At 43.9% G+C, this 24517-nt stretch overlaps 1 protein-coding gene across 1 annotated transcript in view; it reads left to right on the forward strand.

The window, feature by feature from the left end:
• The window catches only part of LOC149473698 (centlein-like), a gene marked incomplete at its 3' end in the record, with an annotated part of 213100 nt that overhangs the window by 136777 nt on the left and 51806 nt on the right, over positions 1-24517 (forward strand). Inside the window, exon 9 of the mRNA XM_089674831.1 lies at positions 12179-12352. Coding sequence (XP_089530957.1) covers positions 12179-12352 — 174 coding nt within the window. The remainder of the gene's footprint in view (positions 1-12178; positions 12353-24517) is intronic.

Here is a 24517-nt window from a genome sequence, read left to right on the forward strand (position 1 = left end):
CTGGTCAATAGCTGATGAAGAAAAGCTCTTGTTCCGAAAGACAAAATAAAAAAAAAAGGAGGTAGAAACAGCTGGAAAAAAATATCCTTGTTTTGGACTTGTATCAGAGGAGTTGCTTTGATTTCAGTAAACTACAACCGAGGCAATATGGCTCACAATTTGTGACCCAAAGGTAGTCATACATTACTGGAATACAGCCTACTGCGTCTCACATTACACAGATGTGAAGGCCTGATTATAGCTGCTTCATAATTAACAGTGATCCGATTTGTTTTGTGGCATAAATGGTGCATGTGTAGAACATTAGCCATGGCACTCTCATTCAAATTCAACTCAAGGGCTCAGCGGCAGGCGGGTCACGAGCTTCAGGGAGTTGAAGCACAAGCTCCTCCATATGTTCTTGCTGCATCTTACTATGGCTACGAGTGCAAGTTAAGTTCCCCAAAGAACCTAATCGTGTTCTGTAATTACAGCGCGGCTTTCTGCTGGCTAGAAATGAGGGAAAAGCTAAAACACTCCCTCATCAGATAATTTGTAAATTACTTTACATGGCGGATGCCTAACTCAGTTGGTTTTCAACTGCTGAAATTATAAATAATTGTAACAGATGTGGCAATATGGCTGGTCTCCAATAAACGAGGCCCTTGGTAATTTGGCCGACCCTTTGACAGGCCAATTTAATAAAATGTGAACAAAATCTTCTTGCTAATAATTTATCATCCTTTTTCCCAACAGAATAAACTTAATTACCCTAGCAGTTAACAAGGTCACACCCAGATGCCAAACTCTGCTACAGTTTTGATAATGCAATCAGGAATTGAGAGGTGATGACAGTGTTGTTGTTTTTTCATTACCTGGCTTCACATAAACACAGGTGGCATAGCTTCCTTGTCAGTTTTTAATAATTACCAGCTATTATGGAATGCATAGTTAGCAGATTGAAAACCACACTTTAGTGAATTTGTCTGAGCATGATTGAGATTTTACTGTATGGAGATTATAATGTTGGGGAAGGCTCCCTAGCTACTTGTACTAATGGATAGCTTTTATGTCTTTACAGGTGACATCGGAGCTTTTCGTGTTGGAATATTTTTAACTTTAAAACCCAGCATTGTGCAAAATGATCAGTGAATCCTGACATTTTAGTTAGCCTTTGTGATGTAACCTTACAATTTAAAGCTTGCATCCCAGTTTAATTGGTTCTAAGAGTGACATTTTTAAAGACTGAGAATAGGTCTTTTAAGGTTAAAGGTCGTGGCTGTCTGATGGCAGTGAATATTCTTTACCTACATTACATTGTACAGTGCTGGCTGTGAGCTTATTTATAAGCATGATGTACAGAACACTTTAGTTATCAGGTATTTATGGGAACGCATTTTCAGCTACATTTAAAAGTGAGATAAGGATATGTTTTATGTTCACGTGTATGTAGGACTGATAACTTAAGGTCCCCTTTATACTCATCCCTCACCTATAATCAAGATTATGTCCCCCATAAACTTTCTTGACAGTTATGAAGATGTTGGGATCTGTAGGAAACAGTCACTGATTGGCTGCTTAGGCTCTTTTTGTATAGGGTACAAACAGGTAAGACAGGATCAGCCCAAATTTCATGAGAAGTCAGGTTCCTAGTAAAAAAAGTCAGAGAGGAACACAGCAAAGCCTTTCATGGAATGTCAAAATATTCTGTTTGTTTTTCAGCAGGACTACTTTATTAAATAGAAAAATATGTATGTTGGATGTTTATGATGGGAAGTTTGGCATGTCTGAAAACTACTAATTCAGCCTTTTTCAACCTTGTCAATACAGTGACCGTTTCAATAACTTTCCAGTCTTAGGGAACCCCCTGCTAAAAATTACTATATCTTTAACTCATGATACATTAGTGTGACGGTCACTGTGATAGATAGCTAAAATATCAATGGTGTTAGTGGGAACTTATCTGAGAGGCAGAAATTGCTCATTGCTCAAGGAAACCTGGTAACCTCTGGAGAAACCCTTGTTGAGAAACTCTGTACTAATTCATCTATGTATGAATTCTAGTCACTAGACAATCTTATGAACAATACCTTGGTAAACTATATGTAACATTGCTAGAACAACTTTTCAGCCTCTTTCAGAAATAAATGATCTTTGAATATCAGTAGAACTCTAACTGATGCACTAACCCCTTATCTCTTAAGTTATGCCATATTTAACCTGATTTAAAAAATAACAAGAAAAGAAAAAAGGGGGGAGAGGGGGTAACATCCCCACATAAGGGAGAGATAATGGGATTTTTAGGGTGCTATACAATAATAGAGCAACAACAAAAGCTAAAATTTACAATATTTATTAATGTATTGATCAAGTGTGTAAATCAAACACTTTCAAGTGTTTGATGGAGGGCCACTTACCAAACAATTCATACATATCTCATGAATTGAGAATGATATACGAGATGATAATGACTAAAGTGTAGTAACATTTAATTGGGTATTCAATCCTCTGTATAGCCCAGACAAAATTACGCTTCTCATGGCTGCTGGAGGGACACACAAGCTGGATTGGGCAATGAAATAAAGAAACTGTAAACTTAATCTGCATACAATGAAAACTAGCAAAATATCTGAAAAACAAACTAAAAGTACCCTAAAAATCAGTAAAAGGCAATATACCTTTAAAAGATGAAATTTACACCACTAGATAAATAAGCAGCATGAATAGTTAACATCCCATTTATCTTAGATATATGTGTCTTAAAGGAGCCAGGAAACATATATCCCAAACTGGGTACTAAAATCTGAGCACAAAATAAGATAGTAAATACCTATAATGCTGCAATTAACATGGTGCACAAAATATAAATATTTTATGGAATGAGGGGCTTACCTCTGTCAAAACTTTCAAGCCACCATTGGGAAGGGGGGGGGGTGTGGCAAAAATCAGACGCTCATTTGATTGAGACAGACAACCCTCAAACAAGTGGGGGAAAAGTCTACAGATAAAAACACATAAAGCCACTATTGAAAGGGAATAAACAATTAGTTAATATCTATGGGAGACCCCAAATAAAAAAATGTCAGCCGCATGCTTAAATCAATATCTGCAAAGTCTCACCAATACATCACCAGCACCACAAACACCTGATTTAAAAAAGTATTGCCTATCATTCTTCAGCTTGTTTTAATGTCTAACCTTTTTCTGTTGAATCTGAATCACTAAAATTTTCTCACTTCAAAATTGTTAATGTGTCAGGATCACAGTTGAATCATATTTTTAGTTTAAAAACATGTGACTGTTGGATATTTCTCTTTTTTCTTTATTGATTTCCAAACTTTCTATGCATTCTGGCCAGCAATTTTCTTTTTATTCCCATAAATATGAGTACCTCTCTTAAATATATTCTGCACAGCATTTAGTATTTCAACCTGAACAAGGTGGGCAAGGCATCAGGGACATAGGTTATGTGTTTTTTTTTTCTTTAATTGTTATCATCACCAGTACTAATTTGGTAAATAATGGAGGATGTAATCTGGGTTCTCAAACCCAGAAACAGAGCAAACACCTTGATAAATACTAAAAGAACAGTGGGGAGCCTGAATGGAAACACTATAAATTGGTGGTGGTGATCAGCCATAGTATACCACAGAAAATGCTGGTGGGGCTGAAAAATCAGGATGCCCACTGATGCCAGGAATTCTACCTTGTGGAGTGAAGCAATCACTGATGAAGGGCAAATGTCACTATTTTGGCTTAGGAATGGTAAAGAAGTTGAAATAGAAGCCTTGTAAACCTCTCAACTTCTGGCACAGGTGCAATAATGCCCTGAGATGGAAGCTTTTCCAGTGCTACAAAGAAGGTTGCTATTTTTTGTGGCATTAAGGAGACATCTGAGTGCATAAAGCATGGAGGGAGAAAGCAACGTAGCTCCAGCTTGTAACTCTTGGTTACTACACTGCAGACCCATTTGTGATATCCTGTGAGTCCAGACAACAATGTAGGCTGATCACTGTCCACCTATCCTCCAGAGTGGGGGAGCCCCTTCACTGGGAAGGGGAACTGGGTAGCAGGCTTCTGTTTTGAGCCTGAGGCTGATGAAAGGAATGCTTCCTGGTCCTGGTTTCTGACAAGGATGAACTCTCTTCCACGGGTTGCTGGGCAAACTGTTTATGAAGTGAAAAAACAATTCTCTGATAAGCCCAATTAATATACATCACTTTCTGCAAATAAGGATGCAGCAGGATGGACTTAGGATGCTTTGGTGACTGCCTGGACCCAAACCCAGTCATGTTTGGGAAAGTAGATTCTGGGTGCAGCAACTTTAAATTTGCACAGACTGCATCCACTAGAAAACCAACCGAGGTCCTCTGTCTGCGAGAGGCCAGAATCCTGAGCCTCTTTCTGAGAGTATTCTTCCAAGGAAGACTCCAGATCTTCATCAGCTTCCTATTCCTCTACCTCCAAAGGATGTTCCTCCAACACCACATCATTCAGTGTCAGGAGAGGAAGGGAAGAAGAGTTTCCTCTTATGCATCTCAGGTATTTCAAGTCAGTGAGAACCCCTGAAAACTATTAATGCAGACCAGAAATGGCTGCTGAAAATTCCCACCTAGACACAAAGTAGCTGGAGGATTATGCCCTTGAGATAGTGGAAAAATCAGATAGGGGCAGAGGGATTAAGAACTGAGCTGACTTTTAGGGGAGCCGTGTAGGGAGCTCTCTCCACCTGACAAAGGGATTGGAAAGTCCACCCCATTGTCCTTTCCCTCACCTCTCTGCCTTTGTACAGTTATAGCACAGTCTGGCCCAATCCCATGAATGGGAACAGTCAGCCAACTGAGGTTAGGGTATGCCAAAGGCTAAACACCTGGTGACAATGACTTTCACAGAAGTATCTCCAAAATACTTCCATCATTGCTGCTTTGCCTATGCTGCTAATGGGATGAGAGAGAAGCATTCTGTAGTTCATTTTTTACTAGAGAGCGAACTGCACATATGTTTCAGGCTCCAGGGGATCTAAAATTATGGCAGTGCAGATGTGTCAGATGACATTATTGCATATGTGCAATACAGCCAATTCCACCCTTAGAGATCACTGCCACAGTGGTGTACTGCTGAATGTGGCGCCCACAGCACACACAGGTAACTCTGGGCTTTACAGTGGCTAAATAGTTAGCACTTCAACCTAGCAGTGCTAGGGTCATTGGTTCGAATCCCAACCACAGCACCACCTGCCTGGAGTTTGCATGTTCTCCCTGTGCCTGCGTGGGTTTCCTCCCAAACTCCAAAGACATGCGCTGCATAAATTGATGGCGCTATATAAGTACCTGTGATAAAGACTAATGCAACTGCCAAGGGACAATCCCAAACTAGGGGACTTTAACTCATCATAGAGGCATTCGCCAATCCAAGCCAAAGGGCTTATTCAAAGTCCAATCACCAAGCACGACAACAGGCATGCCCAGAGGGCTTGCAGGGACTCAGCTCCCCCTCACAGGATCACCTCCCTGGACCTGTAAAGCACCCAGCCAGCGACCCGCAGGGTACCAGGTACCCCAAGGTGCACTGTCCACAGGAAACATTGCAGGCTGCCCCTGATCTTCTTCTACAGTGGGACCTGGGTAGTGTCCCTCTGAGCCCCCGGGCCATTGGCAACCAATATGGATTAAGTCCTTCCTTTTCCCATTAAAGGGTTATGGGATAGACAGTAAAAATCCAAAGGGTAACTCCCACAGGGGAAAGTACATACAGAAACCTCACAGATACATCTATCATCCAAGGACACTATTAAAAACTGGTTCCAAACTGTGATGGGAGGGGTTACGCCTGTTTGGAGAAACCTGCCTTTTTTTTCTCTGCCAGTGTTAATTCACTTGAAGATGGCATTATAAACCAAGGAGTCATGAATATGACACTGGTTTGTCTTGTGATGTCCTGTAAAAGATTGTTTTTTAATTAAAGAATATGTAAACCCTCACCTTGTAAAACAATCCATTCAGTTTAAAATAGAAATGAACGGCAAAACATTTGTGTATAAGTATACATGCTTTGTTACCTTTTTTTTTTTATAAGTGATCACATTCCCTGTGTTCTCAGCTGCATAAGGAGTTTAGGGAGGGAAACGGCAGCACACTGGTCTTCCCAGTGGATGGCTGTTAGGGGGGAAGGGGGCGTGTCAGCACGAGCCTGATCATTGGAGGACAGCAAGCTGAGTTCCCAGCACAGCTAGAAAAATGATCCCGCTGTGCTCTCATGCCTAGTGTAGTCAATTTTTAATAGGAAAACAGAGGGAATGGCAGGAACACCAGGGATTTCACACAAAGGAACCATTTAAAAGTGAACAGGATACTTTTTCATACAAGTACATGGTACAGCAGACAAATATCAGGAATAATAAATGTTGGATTTACATATTCTTTAAAGGATAAGTTCACCTTTTGACAAAAATAATAAATGCACATTTTCTTACAGGTAAAAAGTGTGCATTTATTATTTTTGTGTTGCAGGAGCCTGTAAAGCATTCACCAGCATTTGGCAGATTGCTGGTGCCATGCAGGTCTCCTGCAGACCTGTCAGGATATACAGGCAAGCAAATATGCTGACAGGAAGAATCAATGAACTACCACAGTGTTCCACAGCATCATGGTAGTTCATTGAGAACTGCAAGATGACTGCCGCTAAGGATGTCGGGACTTGTAGTTCATTTATTCACAGAACTCTGTGAATGAATAACGTGGCTGTGTGGGCAGAGCCCTGCATGGCCGCACTGATTTAAAAAAGTGACAGCTAGTACGGGAAGCTTCTCCCGTACTGCTGTCACAGGGAGGGGGATTGGGCAACAGCTGCAGCATTGGGAACATGTTACATGTTCCACCCTAAAAACGGGTGGAACATGTAGCATGTTCCCGAAGGTGAACTTATCCTTTAACATCTTCCTCTTTCAGTTTACTTGCACATTTTTCTTCTAAATGCCTAGTTTATATGTGGAATAGCTTCATCATGCTTTGTACCAAAAGCATTATTAGATGTATAGTCTAGAATACAGTACAGTACAATGATAGGCTTGTTTTATAATTGTGATTGGTCACACTAAACTGAACTTCCTTTTGCCTTTAAAATATACAAGCAATTAAATAAATATTGAAAGACAACATTGCTAAAAGAAAGCAATGTTCTAAAAAAAAAAAAAAATCTAAAAAAAAGTCTAAGAAAATTCCTCTGGAACTGATAGTGACACTAAATGATAACATTATTCTGCAAATATAATCCATATACATCCACCATTTAATGACCCTGTAATTTAATTTTCATGATATCATGAAATTGTTCCTTACTGTATTTTTCTGCCTCCTTATAATGTCCTGCATGAGCTCCCGAACCTCACCCTTTCCGCTTAAACTCCGTTCATCTGTGCAGTGCACGTTAGTTGCAGTCGTGTGAACTTCTCTGAACACTACACGTCCCAGTCCACCAAAGGAGCAAGCAAGAGGAGGTGACTACGTTTCCACATGCAGTGTGACCATGGAGATCGAATATAGCTACCCTCAAACAGAAAGTCAGGTCCCACAAAAAGAGAAATCTGAAGGAGGCTGAGAGCAATAGAAGATACTCCCATGTAGACAGTCCCATTCATTTCAGTTGGGACACAGCAGTTGCACAGACACAGCTGCTGCTTCCATTTTATCATCTATGTGTGTGCATGGCCCTGAATGCACACTATCTGCTTTCAGGGCCATGCACCTGCATTCGCACGGCTGTCAAATTGGGAGCAGCAGCTGTGTATGTGCAGCCGCTGCATCCACATTGACATAAATGGAGCTGCCTACATGGAAATGCACAGAGCACCTGTGCATCCCTTTGCAGGAAAACGCAGCCCTCGTAGGGGCATAAGCTATAGCATGTCTCCTCTGCAATAAAGACCCTGCCTGTTTGCAATGTTTTTTTCTACTTTAGTTCCATTTTAAGTGAGGCAAGTTCTGTCGCTGTTTTAAGGTGGAGTGTGGCCCCATCAAATATTGATTTTTTTTTTCCCTGCAGTATAGAAATAAATGCTTTAAATTCATTTTATAAATGCCAGCACATGGCCAAACATATTCTCAGTTTAACCAAAACTGATCTAGACATTATATTTAAATCTGTTTATGGTGTGTGCTTACTTTTGCATTCTTAAATGTTCACCACAATGTTCTGCAAAGTAGGGACATTGCCATTCCTTTAAAATATTACTGTTAATATGAACTAATCTACCATTTTTCTTTGTCATTTGCTCACAGGTACAATGCTGCATTGCAGTCCATAGATCAGAGATTTTCATTCTGTGTGTCAGGACACATTTGTGCTTAATGCTTCATAACAGACTAGATGTGTCACAAGAATTTTTGAAAAGCATCCTAAAAGATGATGAAACTATATAGTATACAATATGTTACGTTGGGAATGGTTAGAGCTCTGGAAGCTTTTTCTCTTTAGTTGTAGATGTTTGGTTTTGTTGGAGACTTTTAGAATATCTAGAGACAATTGTGATGTAAATATACAGTAATAAGATTGAGGGTTACAGATTTTCTCAATGTATATGTAAAACCTAAATGTATTTTTCAGTAAGTTTTCACTATATATAGATTTCTATTTCAAGGTTTCCGATTTGAATATCCCTCCAGTAACATTTCTTCTTGAAGGCTGATGACAACACTAAGCTGCTGCCTCTCATTCAGTCACACTGCCTTAAGGCAGCCCATGTATTTTGAATTTTAATGCATTTCAAAGGAGAAGTACAGCCAAAGCTCTTTTGGCTGTACTTCTCCTGTGGATCACAGGAGTGCAGTTCGTTCTGCACTCCTGTGACCTGTTCTCAGCTGACAGCGGGCTGAAGTCTGCTGTCAGCGGACGTCACTCAGCTGGTCCAGGCTAGGGAAAGATTTCCTTTAAAGTCGGGATTGACCCTAGAGTCTGGAGCGACACCTGGCTCAGCCTCTCAATGAGTCACTGAGAGCCTAAGCCAGCCGCTTCCTCCCCCTCCACAGCCCAGCACTCCAGTGAGCGCTGGGGGGGCAGAGCAGAGAGTGGCTGTGAAAACTCAGTTGTCATGTGATCACAGAGTTCTGACACTTAGAGCCGGCGGGGGATAGATGCAGAATCAGACCGATGCTGCATCCACCTAGGTAAGTATAAATGGGTGGAAAAAAAGCCCTACTTCTCTTTTAAAGTGTATTGGCGCTTTTATTTTAATGCACAGCACATGGATGGTTCACATTTATGCTTGCCTTTGTGTGCTGAAATGCACGCGTGTTGATATCTGCTGACAAGGTATGTTAAGGAGCCATTAAAATAAATTGCACAGCTATGCAAATAATATATTAATGTGCATTGTAGTAAAGCACAGTAAAATGCATGTGTTATTGTGCTTTTCAGCAGCACATCCGTAAGTGTGGGCTGCATAGGTGATCAGGGTTTCAAATATTTTACTGTGAAGTGGACCTTCACACTGCAAAACCATTTTGTAGTGTTGCAAACTTCTGCAATGTTAAAAAACTTGTTGAGTGTAAGTTCCTGGTCCACTCTGCCCCCATTCACCATTCTCATCCTAGATTAGAGTAATGTGAGCCCTGCTGCTGCAGCCTCTTGGCACATCCATGTCATGTATAACAAAAGGCTTAAAGTGATACTAAACACACATTGTTTCATTTACATTATCCTTTATCTTTCTTTATGTGGATGATGGCACTGTAATTATTTTAATAAAAAAATCTAAATACCTTTTTCCAAATTGACATACAGCTGTCACATGACCGAGCTCTTTCCCAGCTTGTCTGCAGGGAAGCAGTGGCAGGAGGAGCTGGATATAAAGTAAAAATAATTTCTATTATTCTTATTTCTTTTTGGCAGATTTCTGCCAGTCTCAGTGTCTTAGAATAACGGTGAGGTGAAGCCCACATGAATCAACATGTAATATCCCACTCTTATTGTGTTTATCTATTTAGTGGGCATGTAGGAGGAAGTGGGCTGTAATTTACCACTGTATATACGCCCACATGTGTGACTCATATAGTCACATGGGCTGCTCAGATGTGATAGGGAGGAAATTATCAGCATTGAACCACACTGAAAATGGGGCAGTAGCTGCCTTCACTGCTCTGCAAAATCCCCAACTGCATTGGGGACATTGACAGAAGGGGAGATAGAGAAGAGCAGGATCAACCAGGTTTTTTCAGAATACAGAAAACAAATCCCATAGTGAATGAGTATGAATAGCATGTAATACAGCATTTATTGATTTTTTATTTTAGAATGTGGGTTTAGTGGCACTTATGATTGAGGCATATGCAGCGTGGGAGGAGGGTGAAACTGTATGCGCTACGTAGGAGGCTGGCTGCCTGAACCAAGACAAAATAGCCAGCTCCCAAAGACATCAGAGAGAATGATGGCAGCAGGGTGCCTGGTGTGTAGCAACGGATCACAGCAGATGAATGCTGGATTTGCTGGTTGTGTGAGTGTGTTTATTGTGGAAAAACCTGTGGAAAGGTAAGAAGGGATTCAAATAACTGAAAAGTATTACCCAGGAAATTCCTTTTTAAGCTGCACAGGTAGAACTTATTTATATTACAATGTCTTCTGTAAACCACTGCAGACTATTTTGGTACTTTAAGACTTTTACACACAGACACTGACCACTATCTAAGATAAATAATAATTTGTGTAATATGATGTAACTTTAGGATATGTGTCAGCACTGCTTCCAACTGGGATTGTATGGGGAACTACATGATTTGAAGTGCCAACTCAAACATATTTTTCAAGAATTCTTGGAAGCATTATTGTTATCTAAACTGTTCCCTTAGCAAAAGGACCTGCTCTGTGTTGAAAACCTACTAAACTACTGTTTTGGGGATCCGTATGGCTTTGTCATTATGAAATAGCATGAATAAACCTTTCATGACTAGAGTTTTTTTGAATTATAGACACTCTGACCAAGTTTAGCAATGTTGGTATGTGTCAGTTAACTTAGCAGTAACACTATTTTTTTCCATTGACAATGGTTTTGAGCTAGGGACATACACAATTGCATGTTCCCAGTTCATTTTACATTTGGATGTACAATGTGACATTGCAGTCATTAAAAGATTTAAAATCTAGAATTCTTGTTTTCCTCCACTGCATGTTGTTGAAGGCAAGCCCGAGTCATACAAAAAGCTATGGAACCGTGCATCCCTTACCGTCTTTGCAGTGTGATTTTTTCAGTACTTCTCTTCAACCATATAATGGTGATGTACATATAGTATATAATCAGCACATAGTACCAAGATAGAAGACCTTGTAATAGAAATGTTGAGAGTCCACAGAGTTTTCAGAATCCCATTGGTTACTCTCATACAGGCTTGTAGTGAGTAAAATCATATCAAGTAAACTTGGTGACGGTTAATATTTCACGAGGAGCTAATTTGAGGAAGTAGGACTTGTTCAGGTCACAGCAAGTGCATCACAATATTATTTGAACATATTTACTGTATAGTCATGCAAATACTTTATTAAACTTTTGGTTGAAATTCTTCTGACAGTTTATATTTATCATAGCATTGAAAAGTCCATTCCGTCTTTAGAAGCCCCATGAACTGAGTCATGTTAAGGATCTGATTCAAGAGATACTCTCTGTAGGGATAGGGCAAGCTCATGTACTTTATGGGGCTTTTAATAGGGAGAAAAACAGCCCTTTAGTTTCAGACACTTGGTGGTAAAGTGGTGAGTTATATTTGTAGTAACCCATAGCAGCCAATAAGAATCCATCTCAGACTGATCTGACTTTAAATTCTGGTTTTGAATTATTGCACCTAAAAGTCTCTTCTGGATAAGGCCCTTTGTGTTAAATTCTTGATTAATCAGTTTGTGCTGCTATGCGATGCGTACACCGTTTTTTGAAAAGAACTGCAGTGTGTTCATTGTTCTGTTATAATTTATTTTTAGAATGTTGAAATATGTGAGCATATTCTTGGAATCTGCTGCAAAATAGTTTTAGGTAATAATCAAGTCCTCTTCAAATGTAGTTCATGGTTATTTAAAGCCAAGCAAAGCCACTTGCTGAAAACATCATTCTTGCTTGCAGGTTGTGAAGTACATTGGGAATAATGACTCTTTCCAGAAATGTGTGTGATCTATTAATTCTGTAATATAATTTTCTATTTAATTTTGATTTTAATTACTGTAGGAGCTGGAACATCCATCCCTGGTAGAGCTGGAACTCATAATAGCTTCACAGAAATCAGAAATAAAATTTCTACAGGACAGACTTAAAGCAGCTGATCTCCAGTTAACTCAAGTAAATAATTGTAGAAGCACTGCGCTTGAGAACAGCATCCTGAGGGCTGGGAGAATGCACGAGGTAAGAAAGCCTTTTATTGTCTGGTGCATTTGTGTCAAATCGAGGTTTTTCGAATCAAAATGCTTTTCCCACTTGGTCTGCAGGAACTAACTTTTTTTAATAAGTCTGCTTTGCTCATAATTTTTGCAACTGCTTGGAAGAATGATTAAACCATTTGCCAAAGGCTTGTTATCTTTTGGTGCACACCATGATTATAACCTGCTCAGCCATGCTGTTTAGCTGCTAATTTGTTCATATACACATTGCTGCCCTTTAACCCTCTGTTTGATCTTTTGCTTTCCTGGGCTTTATGGTACTGCCAAAGCTTGGTGAAGGTTTGAGGAATAATAAAAACAGAGTTTCAAATTTAATTAATCAGATGTGGTATTTGAGATAGTTTGATAATAACCCTGGTTAGCAAGGTGTGCTGTAACTTAAGCTGACCATGCACTATTTAGATTTTTCTTTTGTTCATTTTGCATAAAGCTGATTCCTCTATCCACACTATACAGCACGGATGGAGGAATTCCCCTGCTGGGCTGTTTTATATTGACAGCTACAGGTAGTGGCTGTCAGAATATCTAATTGGATGCAACCGCTCCACTATTCAGCTGACAATTTTTTATCCAGCTCCTTAAGGTCCCTTTCACACAGGGCAGAATCCACTTGCTCAGTGAGGAATCTGTCCACTGATTTCCTATTGACCAGAGTGGGTGGATGACAGGTTTGTGTCTGCTCTGCTTATGCCAAGTGTACACAGACACAGCCTGCCCTGCTTTATGGGCGGTCGGATGTAAACAAACTGGCTGTCCATTTACACCTGACTACCCTCTGACCTGATTTACCCAGATAGAAGTAAGTGGATCCCCTTCTGTTTGTTTTTAGCAGATGGGATCAGATTGGAGGTAGGTGGGTGTAAACAGACACAAATCCATTCACATTTGACGCTCCATAGCGGAGAGTCTGATCGGGTCCACTTGAAAAATGGACAGGTGTACCCTATCAGGCTGATAATGTGAAAGGAGCCTAAATCTTTCAGTTGACAAATGGCAGATGAGTAGGGGCTGGCAGGACCATCCACTAAGCGAATTTCAGGCAGTTTTTTGGGAACTAGATAAAATTTGTATGACCAGCTTTACAGCATCCCTCAAAGATAATCTTTTAGCTATTTTTGTTGTCTAGAGAAAAGCTGATATCTGATATGTTGCTATAGGTGGTTAGAATACATTGCTTTTATTAACTATAATCTGTGTGAGTCTCGTGAGCTGCTACTTAATAATAATAAAAATGTCTATTTGAGTTTTTAGTAAACAGCTGCCAGCACTCCAACACACTCTCATACAGATGCATATATACTGATTTCAATATTAGTGCAGCGCTATTTCTCCTTATCTACCAAATTCAAAATGTAAGGTCTAATAACTCAGGAGAGAGCACAACTGTACTGATACACAAGCACGTGAACAAGGAAAACAAGTTAAAGGATAAGTTCACTTTTTAAAAAAAAATAACTGCCCATTTTCTCAGGTAAAAACGGGTGGAACATGTAACATGTTCCCAAAGGTGAACTTATCCTTTAAAGAATTGGACTGTTAAGATTGAAAGACATTGGTTTTGATATTTTGATTATGAATTTGGTTGATAAGGGGAATAAGCGCTGCACTAATATTGAAATCAACATTGCTTTTATTACATTTATTTTTTGTCTCTGTTTAGTTTCCAGTTTGGAACATCAGTATGGAAATGTTCTAATGTCAGAGGGGTGAGTCCCTTTGGACCCTAAGTCTGCCAAAGATGGATCGAAATGTGTCTGATTCAGTAGGATCTGGCTGAATTTCAATCCATGTATGGTCAGGCTGATTGTACTGAAGTTGATTTATCAATCGACTACGGTACAACCAGCCTGTCCATTTTTTTTTTTCGTTCAGTCATTGCCAGTGGCTATAGCCACAAGCAGCAATCACCTCCCGCTTTAAGAATACAATAGCTCTGTGGGAGGGATTTACACATTCTGTGTTGATGGGGAAATCAAGCAATTTGTTTCCTTTTAATCTTTTTTTTTTAAAGGTGTTTATTTATTTTGCATTTATAAAACACAAATAATAATAGAAAACAGAGACAAATGATAAATGATAACAGGAACCCAAAAGTAAAACCTAAGAGCAAGGGTACACAGAAAGGGATCAGAAACAAGTAACAAATTATTGCCAGGCCATAAGCCCTTTACAGAGAACAGTAAGAGTTACAAAACAAAAAACAGCAGCATAACAGATCAACAATCAAAAACAGTCAAACACACAGTCAAAACACACACACCAGACACGAACAGCCACAAACACCCGCACCATCAACTCCGCATATGCACCAGAAGAGATCACTAACATTTAAATTCCATCACTCAAACCATAGAACCCTGTGGTTGCGATAAGAGAGTATCCCCCCAGAAAGAGTCCGGCTGCCAGATTTTTGTGAATTTTTAGGGCAGGCCCATCCCTTATAGATCAGCTTATATTGAGGCAGCACTAGATTAACCATTCAAATAAATTGATGTATAGAAGGCTGAGTATCACCTTTGCAGCTTAACAAAATAAGTTTTCTAGCATAAAACAGGAGCAGACGTAGCAATATCCTAGACCAAGGGTGGGCAACTGTGGTCCTCCAGCTGTTGTAGAACTACAAGTCCCATGTAGTTCACCAACAACTGGAGGGCCACAGTTGCCCACCCCTGTCCTAGACTGAGTGTGAGGGACAAAATCATTCAAAATACCCAACAGGCCAACCTCCGGGGTATGTGGCACCAGCAAATGCAAAGTTTTCTTTAACCTTTGGTTGAAGGAAAGAAAACTGGTTAATGTATGGTCTGCCGTATTCACAGGCAGTAGTAAAGTATTATTATTCTCATGCCTACTCCTGATGCCAGGGTGCACAGGCTAGCTCAGAGATGTAAACTATTTTTACATAGTTTTCACTTTTTTTTCTCAATTCTCACAGTAGGTTTAGATATAATCCTACAGTGTTCTACTCTGCATTTCAGTTAAACTGACAGTGAAAAATAATGTGTGTTAGGGTGGAGTGCTATAGTTTCTTTGCAGTAATGTCTGCTAAATTGTTGAAAAAGATAATGGATGAAAGTGACATTTCAGTACAAGAATATCCACTTAGGATCCACCCTATAGCAGTTTTAATGCTACAGGGCGGCCCTCCCATGCAAAATCACGTGTGTGTGTGCACTTCTGCCATGGCGGGGCGCTGGTGGATTACTTCTGCTTTGAACACTCACAGCAGAAGCCGATCTGTGAGTGCCGGTGAACGGATGTCCGCCGGCACCTGCAGATCATCGGGCAGGACACAGAATAATGCTCTGTAAATAAGGCAGAGCTCCATTCTGATGGGTGGGAGGGGGTTAGGGATCATGTGTCCCTGCAGAGCTGGGAACGTGATCATTCACTTCCTCTAGTAAAAGCACCACCTAGTGTATACCAAGCACATAGCTAGGTACACAGGTAACCTGTCAGGGCTCCCGGGTGAGACCAGAGGTGTGTGACTGACGCAGGGAAACGCAGACTTCAGATATGTCGCCCAGCACGCACACTCCGCTCCTCACAAGACCTCCTCTCTAGTTCCCTGGTCTCCTCCTCCCATGCCCGCCTCCAGGACTTCTCCAGGGTGTCACCCATCCTCTGGAACTCCCTGCCCCAACCCATCAGATTATCACCTACTCTCCTCTCCTTTAGGCGCACCCTGAAAACCCATCTCTTCAGGGAAGCCTACCTCACCCCCTGCTAACTTGCTGACTTCCTCCACTCTTCCTACCACTCCATCCCCCACAGCTATCTCCTCCTGTACCACTGCCCCATCCCTTCTAGATTGTAAGCTCGAAAGAGCAGGGCCCTCGATCCCCTCATGTTTTGCATTGTATTGGTATTGTTCTGTCACATGTTCTGTCCCCCTTTGTAATGTACAGCGCTGAGTGAACTATTGGCGCTTTATAAATACTGTATAATAATAATAATAAACAATGTAATTTATTAACACTAACAATACAAACATAAACGCAGTGCAATACTAAAACATAACACAGTGCAAACGAACCAAACCAACCACCCACAGATGACAGTACATACAATGCAAGCGTCGTCAGGCAGGCCAGGTCAATATCAATCGGGCAGGTAGGTACAGGGGGAGCAAGCGGAGAATGGTCGGGGTCACAAGCCAGGTTCAGCAGGTAGCGGGCAGCGTGGTACAGAGGGTCAGGCAGAGGAGAATGGTCAGACAAGCCAGGAATCAGGAGCAGGAGAATGGTCAGACAAGCCAGGGATCAGAGCAGGGTCAGCAGAGAATCAGACAGGAACAGGAAACAGGGCCCAGGAGAAACACAACACCAAGGCAGAGTCTGCAGGTCTGAATGTCCCTTAAATACACCAGTATAATTAGTTCCAGGTGTTTGACTGGCTGCAAGGTTGAGTCTCTGATTGCGGGGAGCACCCGCTGGCCAGCCCTGGTACTGCAGCTCATAAGGTAGGCGAGTCCCACTATTGCTGGCCAGTCCATTCCTGACAGTACCCCCCCCTCAAGGAGCGGCCTCAGGACGCTCCAAACAGTCCTAGCTGGGCAAAATGTTCCACCGCCCGGGTCTGGTAACTGGCGGGATATCAAAGACTGGCACACCGGGCAGGACTCCGGGCAGCGGCACACCGGGCAGAGGCACATCGGGCAGGACTCCGGGCAGAGGCACATCGGGCTGGACTCCGGGCAGAGGCACATCGGGCTGGACTCCGGGCAGAGGCACATCGGGCTGGACTCCGGGCAGAGGCACATCGGGCTGGACCCCGGGCAGAGGCACATCGGGCTGGACCCCGGGCAGAGGCACATCGGGCTGGACTCCGGGCAGAGGCACATCGGGCTGGACTCCGGGCAGAGGCACATCGGGCTGGACTCCGGGCAGAGGCACATCGGGCTGGACTCCGGGCAGAGGCACATCGGATTACCAGGCGAAGCAGCAGGCAGCGGGCCACCGGGCGGAGCAGCAGGCACCGGGCCCCCAGGCGGAACAGCAGGCACCGGGCCCCCAGGTGGGGCGACGGGCACCGGGCCCCCCGGCGGGGTGACAGGCATCGGGCCCCCAAGCGGAGCGGCGGGTGCCGGGCCCCCAGGAGGGGCGACAGGCATCGGGCCCCCAGGCGGGGCGACAGGCATCGGGCCCCCAAGCGGAGCGGCGGGCGCCGGGCCCCCAGGAGGGGCGACAGGCATCGGGCCCCCAAGCGGAGCAGCGGGCACCGGGCCCCCAGGCGGGGCGACAGGCATCGGGCCCCCCGGCGGGGCGACAGGCATCGGGCCCCCAGGCGGGGCGACAGGCATCGGGCCCCCCGGCGGAGCAGCGGGCGCCGGACCCCCAGGTGGAGCGACAGGTCTCGGGGCCCCCAGGCGGAGCGGTGGGCACCGAGTCACCAGGCACGACAGTGGGCTCCGAGTCAACTGGCAAGACTGCGGGCACCGAGTCAACTGGCAAGACTGCGGGCACCGAGCCAACTGGCGGAACAGCGGGCTTCGAGTCGTCTGGCAAGACTGCGGGCACCGAGTCGTCTGACAAGACTGCGGGCACCGAGTCGTCTGGCAAGACTGCGGGCACCGAGTCGTCTGGCAAGACTTTGGGCACCGAGTCGTCTGGCAAGACTGCGGGCACCAAGTCAACTGGCGGAACAGCGGGCATCGAGTCAACTGGCGGAACAGCGGGCTTCGAGTCGTCTGGCAAGACTGCGGGCACCGAGTCGTCTGGCAAGACTGCGGGCACCGAGTCGTCTGGCAAGACTGCGGGCACCGAGTCGTCTGGCAAGACTGCGGGCACCGAGTCAACTGGCGGAACAGCGGGCATCGAGTCAACTGGCGGAACAGCGGGCTTCGAGTCGTCTGGCAAGACTGTGGGCACCGAGTCGTCTGGCAAGACTGCGGGCACCGAGTCGTCTGGCAAGACTGCGGGCACCGAGTCGTCTGGCAAGACTGCGGGCATCGAGTCAACTGGCGGAACAGCGGGCATCGAGTCAACTGGCGGAACAGCGGGCTTCGAGTCGTCTGGCAAGACTGCGGGCACCGAGTCGTCTGGCAAGACTGCGGGCACCGAGTCGTCTGGCAAGACTGCGGGCACCGAGTCGTCTGGCGGAACAGCGGGCATCGAGTCAACTGGCGGAACAGCGGGCACCGAGTCGTCTGGCAAGACTGCAGGCACCGAGTCGTCTGGCAAGACTGCGGGCACCGAGTCGTCTGGCAAGACTGCGGGCACCGAGTCGTCTGGCGGAACAGCGGGCATCGAGTCAACTGGCGGAACAGCGGGCACCGAGTCGTCTGGCAAGACTGCAGGCACCGAGTCGTCTGGCAAGACTGCGGGCACCGAATCGTCTGGCAAGACTGCGGGCACCGAGTCGTCTGGCAAGACTGCGGGCACTGAGTCGTCAGGCACCGGATTGTCTGGCTCGACAGCGGGCATCGGGTCACCAGGTATGACAGCGGGCACTGGGTCACCAGGCATCAGGTCATTTGGCTTGCCAGCGGGCACCGCGTCATCTGGCAAGGCAATGGGCACCGGGTCACCAGGCATTGGATCGTCTGGCTCGACAGCGGGCATCGGGTCACCAGGTATGACAGCGGGCACTGGGTCACCAGGCATCAGGTCATTTAGCTCGCAGCGGGCACCGCGTCATCTGGCAAGGCAGTGGGCACCGAGTCATCAGGTACCGGATTGTCTGGCTCGACAGCGGGCATCGGGTCACCATGCCTAATAGGATCGTCAGGCTGGATCAGTTCATCATGCTGGGTAGAGGCATCAGGCTGAATGCAGGCATCCGGCTGAGTAAAGGCATCAGGCTGAGTAGAGGCATCAGGCTGAGTAGAGGCATCAGGCTGAGTAGAGGCATCAGGCTGAGTAGAGGCTTCAGGCTGAGTAGAGGCTTCAGGCTGAGTAGAGGCATCAGGCTGAAGAGAGGCATCCGGCTGAGTACAGGCATCAGGCTGAGTAGAGGCTTCAGGCTGAGTAGAGGCTTCAGGCTGAGTAGAGGCTTCAGGCTGAACCACGGAAGGCAGGTTCACCGGTTTGGATACTGGCAGGATGGTATTGGTTGGAAAGAATTTTCGCTTTTTTCTGGTTTTAACTACTGGAGCACTGCAAGTAAACGCAGGTCTGCAAATGAATGGAGCAGCTGGAGACAGAGAAGAGCTGGAGGATGGAACAGGAGAGGGAGCAGTTGCTACAGAGGGCTTTTTTACAGGGTTAAAGGCAGGATAGGTGCAGCGAGTGGGAACAGGGTACTGACATGCGGTAGATAGCCAAGTATACTGGGCTGTAACTGGAGGAGCTGTTGGGAATACAGGAGTAGAGCTTTGAGGAAATAGATTAGAAGCAGGACTGGGTCTTTGTAAGCTGACTGAGGCTGGGTGCAACAAATCTGTCCATGTCTGCAGTATGGGTTGAACAAAGCTGAGCTTACACAAAGCCTGTCTGACCAAAGACTGCACTGCGTTTATACAATCTCTTAGTACCTGTGGTGAACATGTGGAATAACGCTCCAGAAAGTAACCCACACCATCCTCTAATAACCACACCAGGGACTCTACCTGGTCTGCACTAAATGGTGGCAAAAATTCATCCCTGCATTCTGGGGTACTAGATGAAACCAACTCAGCACAAACCTCAATCAATGGCTGCACCTCAGAGAACTCTGTGCCCTGATCTATTAGAACATGAGTGAGCCGTATACATTCTAGCAGTTCATCCCGGGTATACTCCTTCAGAGTTTGATAAGCATACTCCCTGTCATCAAACACTAGCAGATATAAATACGCAACCTCATCCAGATCCATCCTTCCCATCAACAAACCAAGATGGCTTCCCTGTGCAGCCACTTCTGGTCAGGATTGGCCTTGGTGTAATGTCAGGGCTCCCGGGTGAGACCAGAGGTGTGTGACTGACGCAGGGAAACGCAGACTTCAGATATGTTATAAACAATGTAATTTATTAACACTAACAATACAAACATAAACGCAGTGCAATACTAAAACATAACACAGTGCAAACGAACCAAACCAACCACCCACAGATGACAGTACATACAATGCAAGCGTCGTCAGGCAGGCCAGGTCAATATCAATCGGGCAGGTAGGTACAGGGGGAGCAAGCGGAGAATGGTCGGGGTCACAAGCCAGGTTCAGCAGGTAGCGGGCAGCGTGGTACAGAGGGTCAGGCAGAGGAGAATGGTCAGACAAGCCAGGGATCAGGAGCAGGAGAATGGTCAGACAAGCCAGGGATCAGAGCAGGGTCAGCAGAGAATCAGACAGGAACAGGAAACAGGGCCCAGGAGAAACACAACACCAAGGCAGAGTCTGCAGGTCTGAATGTCCCTTAAATACACCAGTATAATTAGTTCCAGGTGTTTGACTGGCTGCAAGGTTGAGTCTCTGATTGCGGGGAGCACCCGCTGGCCAGCCCTGGTACTGCAGCTCATAAGGCAGGTGAGTCCCACTATTGCTGGCCAGTCCATTCCTGACATAACCATTTGATAACCCTAGATGTTTAACCCCTTCCCAGCTAGAGTCATTAGTACAGTGTCAATGCATATTTTTAGCACTGATCACTGTATTAGTGCCACTGGTTCTCACAAAGTGTCAGTTAGTGTAAAAATGTCTGCCGCAATATCGCAGTCCCACTATAAGTCACTGATCGCCACCGCACTTTCGGCATCACATACAACAACTCCTCCTCCGCTCCTCTTCCTTTTTTCGTTGGAGTGCCCCAAGGCTGTGTCCTTGGTCCCCTCCTTTTCTCTCTCTATACCTCCTCCCTTGGCCAATTGATAACCTCACATGGCTTCCAATACCACCTCTATGCTGATGACACCCAGATCTATCTCTCCACTCCCCAGCTCACCCCCTCAATCTCCTCATGTATCACAAATCCACTAAGCGACATATTAGTATGGATGTCACACCACTACCTTAAACTCAATCTTACCAAAGCTGAGCTTGTAATATTTCCTCCTCCCCGATTCCCCCACTCATGACTTTACCATTAAGATCAACAGCACAACCATTGATCCTTCCCCTCATGGCAGGGTGCTAGGTGTAATCTAGACTCACCTCTCCTTTGGGCCCCACATCCAATCACTGGCTAAATCCTGCTGCCTCAACCTCTGGAACATTTCCAAAATCCGCCCCTTTCTGACCAATGACACCACAAAACAACTTATCCACACCTTGGTTATATCCTGCCTTGATTACTGCAACTTCCTCCTCCCTCCTCACTGGTCTACAGGTTATCCCCCCTTCAGTCTATTATGAATGCTGCTGCTAGACTCATACACCTTACCAACCGATCAGCGACTGCTGCCTCTCTCTGCCAATCCTTTCATTGGCTTTCACTAACCCAACATGTAAAATTCAAAATACTAACCACAACATACAAAGCCATCCACAACAGTGCCCTTACCTACATCACTAACCTCATCTGCAGATATTGTCCAAATTGCCCACTCCACTCCTCCCAAGATATCTTGCTCTCTAGCCCTCTTGTCACCTCCTCCCACGCTTGCCTACAGGACTTCTCCAGAGCCTCTCCCATCCTCTGGAACTCCCTACCGCAGTATGTCTGGTCAGCCCCCACCCTGTCTGCCTTTAGGCGATCTTTGAAAACTCACTTATTCAGAGAAGCTTATCCCACCGCCACCTAAGAACTGTACTTGAGCCACCTCCATCAGATCATCGCCTACAACTATCACCTTTGTACCACCTCCTTCTTCCTTTAGATTGTAAGCTCCACGAGCAGGGCCCGCCTATTCCTTCTGTACTGAAATTTATTGTAATTGTACTGTCATTTATACTGTAAAGTGCTGTGCAAACTGTTGGCGCTATAAAAAATCCTGTATAATAATAATTAAAAAAAAAATTCCAGTATATGTCCCATAGTTTGTAGGCTCTATAATGTTTGCACAAACTAATCAATATATACCTTTTGGGATTTTTTTTTTACCAAAAATATGTAGCAGAATACATTTTGGCCTAAATTTATGAAGAAATTTGTTTTTTTTTATTAATTTTTTTTATTGGATATGTTTTATAGCAGAAAATAAAAAATATTTTTTTTCCAAAATTGTCAGTCTTTTTTATTTATAACACAAAAAAGTAAAAAACGCAGAGGTGATCAAATACCACCAAAAGAAAGCTCTATTTGTGGGGAAAAAAAATTACATAAATTTCATTTATTTGCATGACCACGCAATTGTCAGTTAAAATAATGCAGCATCGTATCGCAAAAAATGGCCTGGTTGGGGTAAATCTTCTGGCGGTCAAGTGGATATAAAAAAATATGAATTGGATCGTTTTCTGTTTTATAGATTCAGGCAAAATGTTGGATCTTTATATAAATATGTACTAGATTTTAACCAATTGAAAAATGTATTTACTTTTTATTTGTCTGGGTTCTTATTTGTTTCTAAACAAACAAATGCCAGATTGAAAGCAACTGTTTATCTTGCACCCAGTTGTTAACCTGTACGAAGGCCAAATATTTCTAGTCAGACACCTAATTGGTGCCTAGCTCTGAAATGAATAGGCCAGAGGTGACCATCTTTTGGCTTCACATGCCAGTGGCAGGCCAGGTTTTCTGCAGTTCATCAGTGCACTTTTCCGTATAATGAGCTTAGCTGTAATGAGGGCAATTTGCATTTGTAAATCCCAATCTGTTTGTGACATTGAGGTTCCAAGGCTTTCCACCTATGCTGTAGGCACAAGTTTTTCTTTTGGCTGTTCTTGCCCATTATAACCAGTGTCAATTATGTGCAGCATTTTGCATGCTGTACTTTAAATGTTATATTTTATTACTTTATTTTCATCGAACAAATGAAGTACAAACAATTCAGTGACTTATCTCAAAGCCACACAAACTAGTCTAACGTGATGCAAACCGAGATGTTAAAAAAACATGTAGCAGAGATGGTTCATAGAATTTCAAGATCCATGTTACTTCATTATGGTCTTTTATGGTAATTTTGGTATGGATTATAAACTATTCAGATAACAGATGTTATGCTTTTTTCGGATAACAGATGTTGAGATGACTGTCAATTGTTAGGTGATACAAGTTTGCAACTGGTGAGACTACAATAATTAAATCATCCTAATGTTGGAAGGATCAGGTTATAATTGAAGAATCTTTTTGGCTTTAGATTGTAATTCAGGTACAAATTTTCATTCATTCACCAGGTGACGGTTGTTTTCAGTCAGAGTGTGGGACAGTTTAATGTCTGTGGGTGCTACAGAGTATCAGAATATGACTTAACTGTCCAATAAGCATGAGAGTTTAATTATGCTGCTTAGTACAATCTGTGATCTAGCACACGTGTCCTTACATACTTCTCTTTTCCTCTACACTACAAGTGGGTGTAAGGACTTTTGTGATCAGGAAATGCTCAGATATTCTTCCAGGAGTTGCCATTGCTATCACCTTCTGAAGATGCTAGTTGTCTAGCTAGTACACTGGCCGTCTGTGTTCAGGAAGGTCTGAGTCCACTGACCAAGAATATATACAGTTGTGTCCAAAATTATTCAACCCCCAATGCTGTAAAGGGGTTTAGGGACTATAGTGTACATTTGGAATTGTATTCAGAATCAAATCCTACAAGGACGTTGTAACTACCCAAATGCAACTAAAATGACATCAATTGTTTATGTAATACAGTAGTAAATGGTTCTTATGTGGTTTCTTCATTGCCACAATTATTCAACCCCTTAAAGACTACCACTCTGAAGAACAGAGGTTCATACAGGTGCTTTCCATCAGGTATTGAAAACACCTGTGGATGTCACCGAGCAGCAATCAAGCATAATAAGCACCAATTAGGCAGCTTTAAAATGACTGTGATACTCAGCTCCTTCTAGACATTTACTGGTGTGGTTACAAACATGGTGAAGGCAAGAGAATGGTCCAGGAAGACAAGAGAAGAGGTGATTTCTCTTCACAGGAAGGGCAATGGCTATAAGAAGATTGCAAAGATGTTAAACATACCAAGAGACACCTTAGGAAGCATCATTCGCAAATTCAAGGCAAAGGGCACTGTTGAAACGCTACCTGGTCGTGGCAGAAAGAAGATGCTGACTTCAACTGCTGTGCGCTACCTGAAGCGTAGAGTGGAGAGAAGTCCCCGT

This window comes from Staurois parvus, unplaced genomic scaffold (assembly GCF_062004578.1).
Source record: "Staurois parvus isolate SC_StPar_1 unplaced genomic scaffold, SC_StPar_1.0 ptg000012l, whole genome shotgun sequence".
Classification (NCBI taxonomy): Eukaryota; Metazoa; Chordata; class Amphibia; order Anura; family Ranidae; genus Staurois; species Staurois parvus.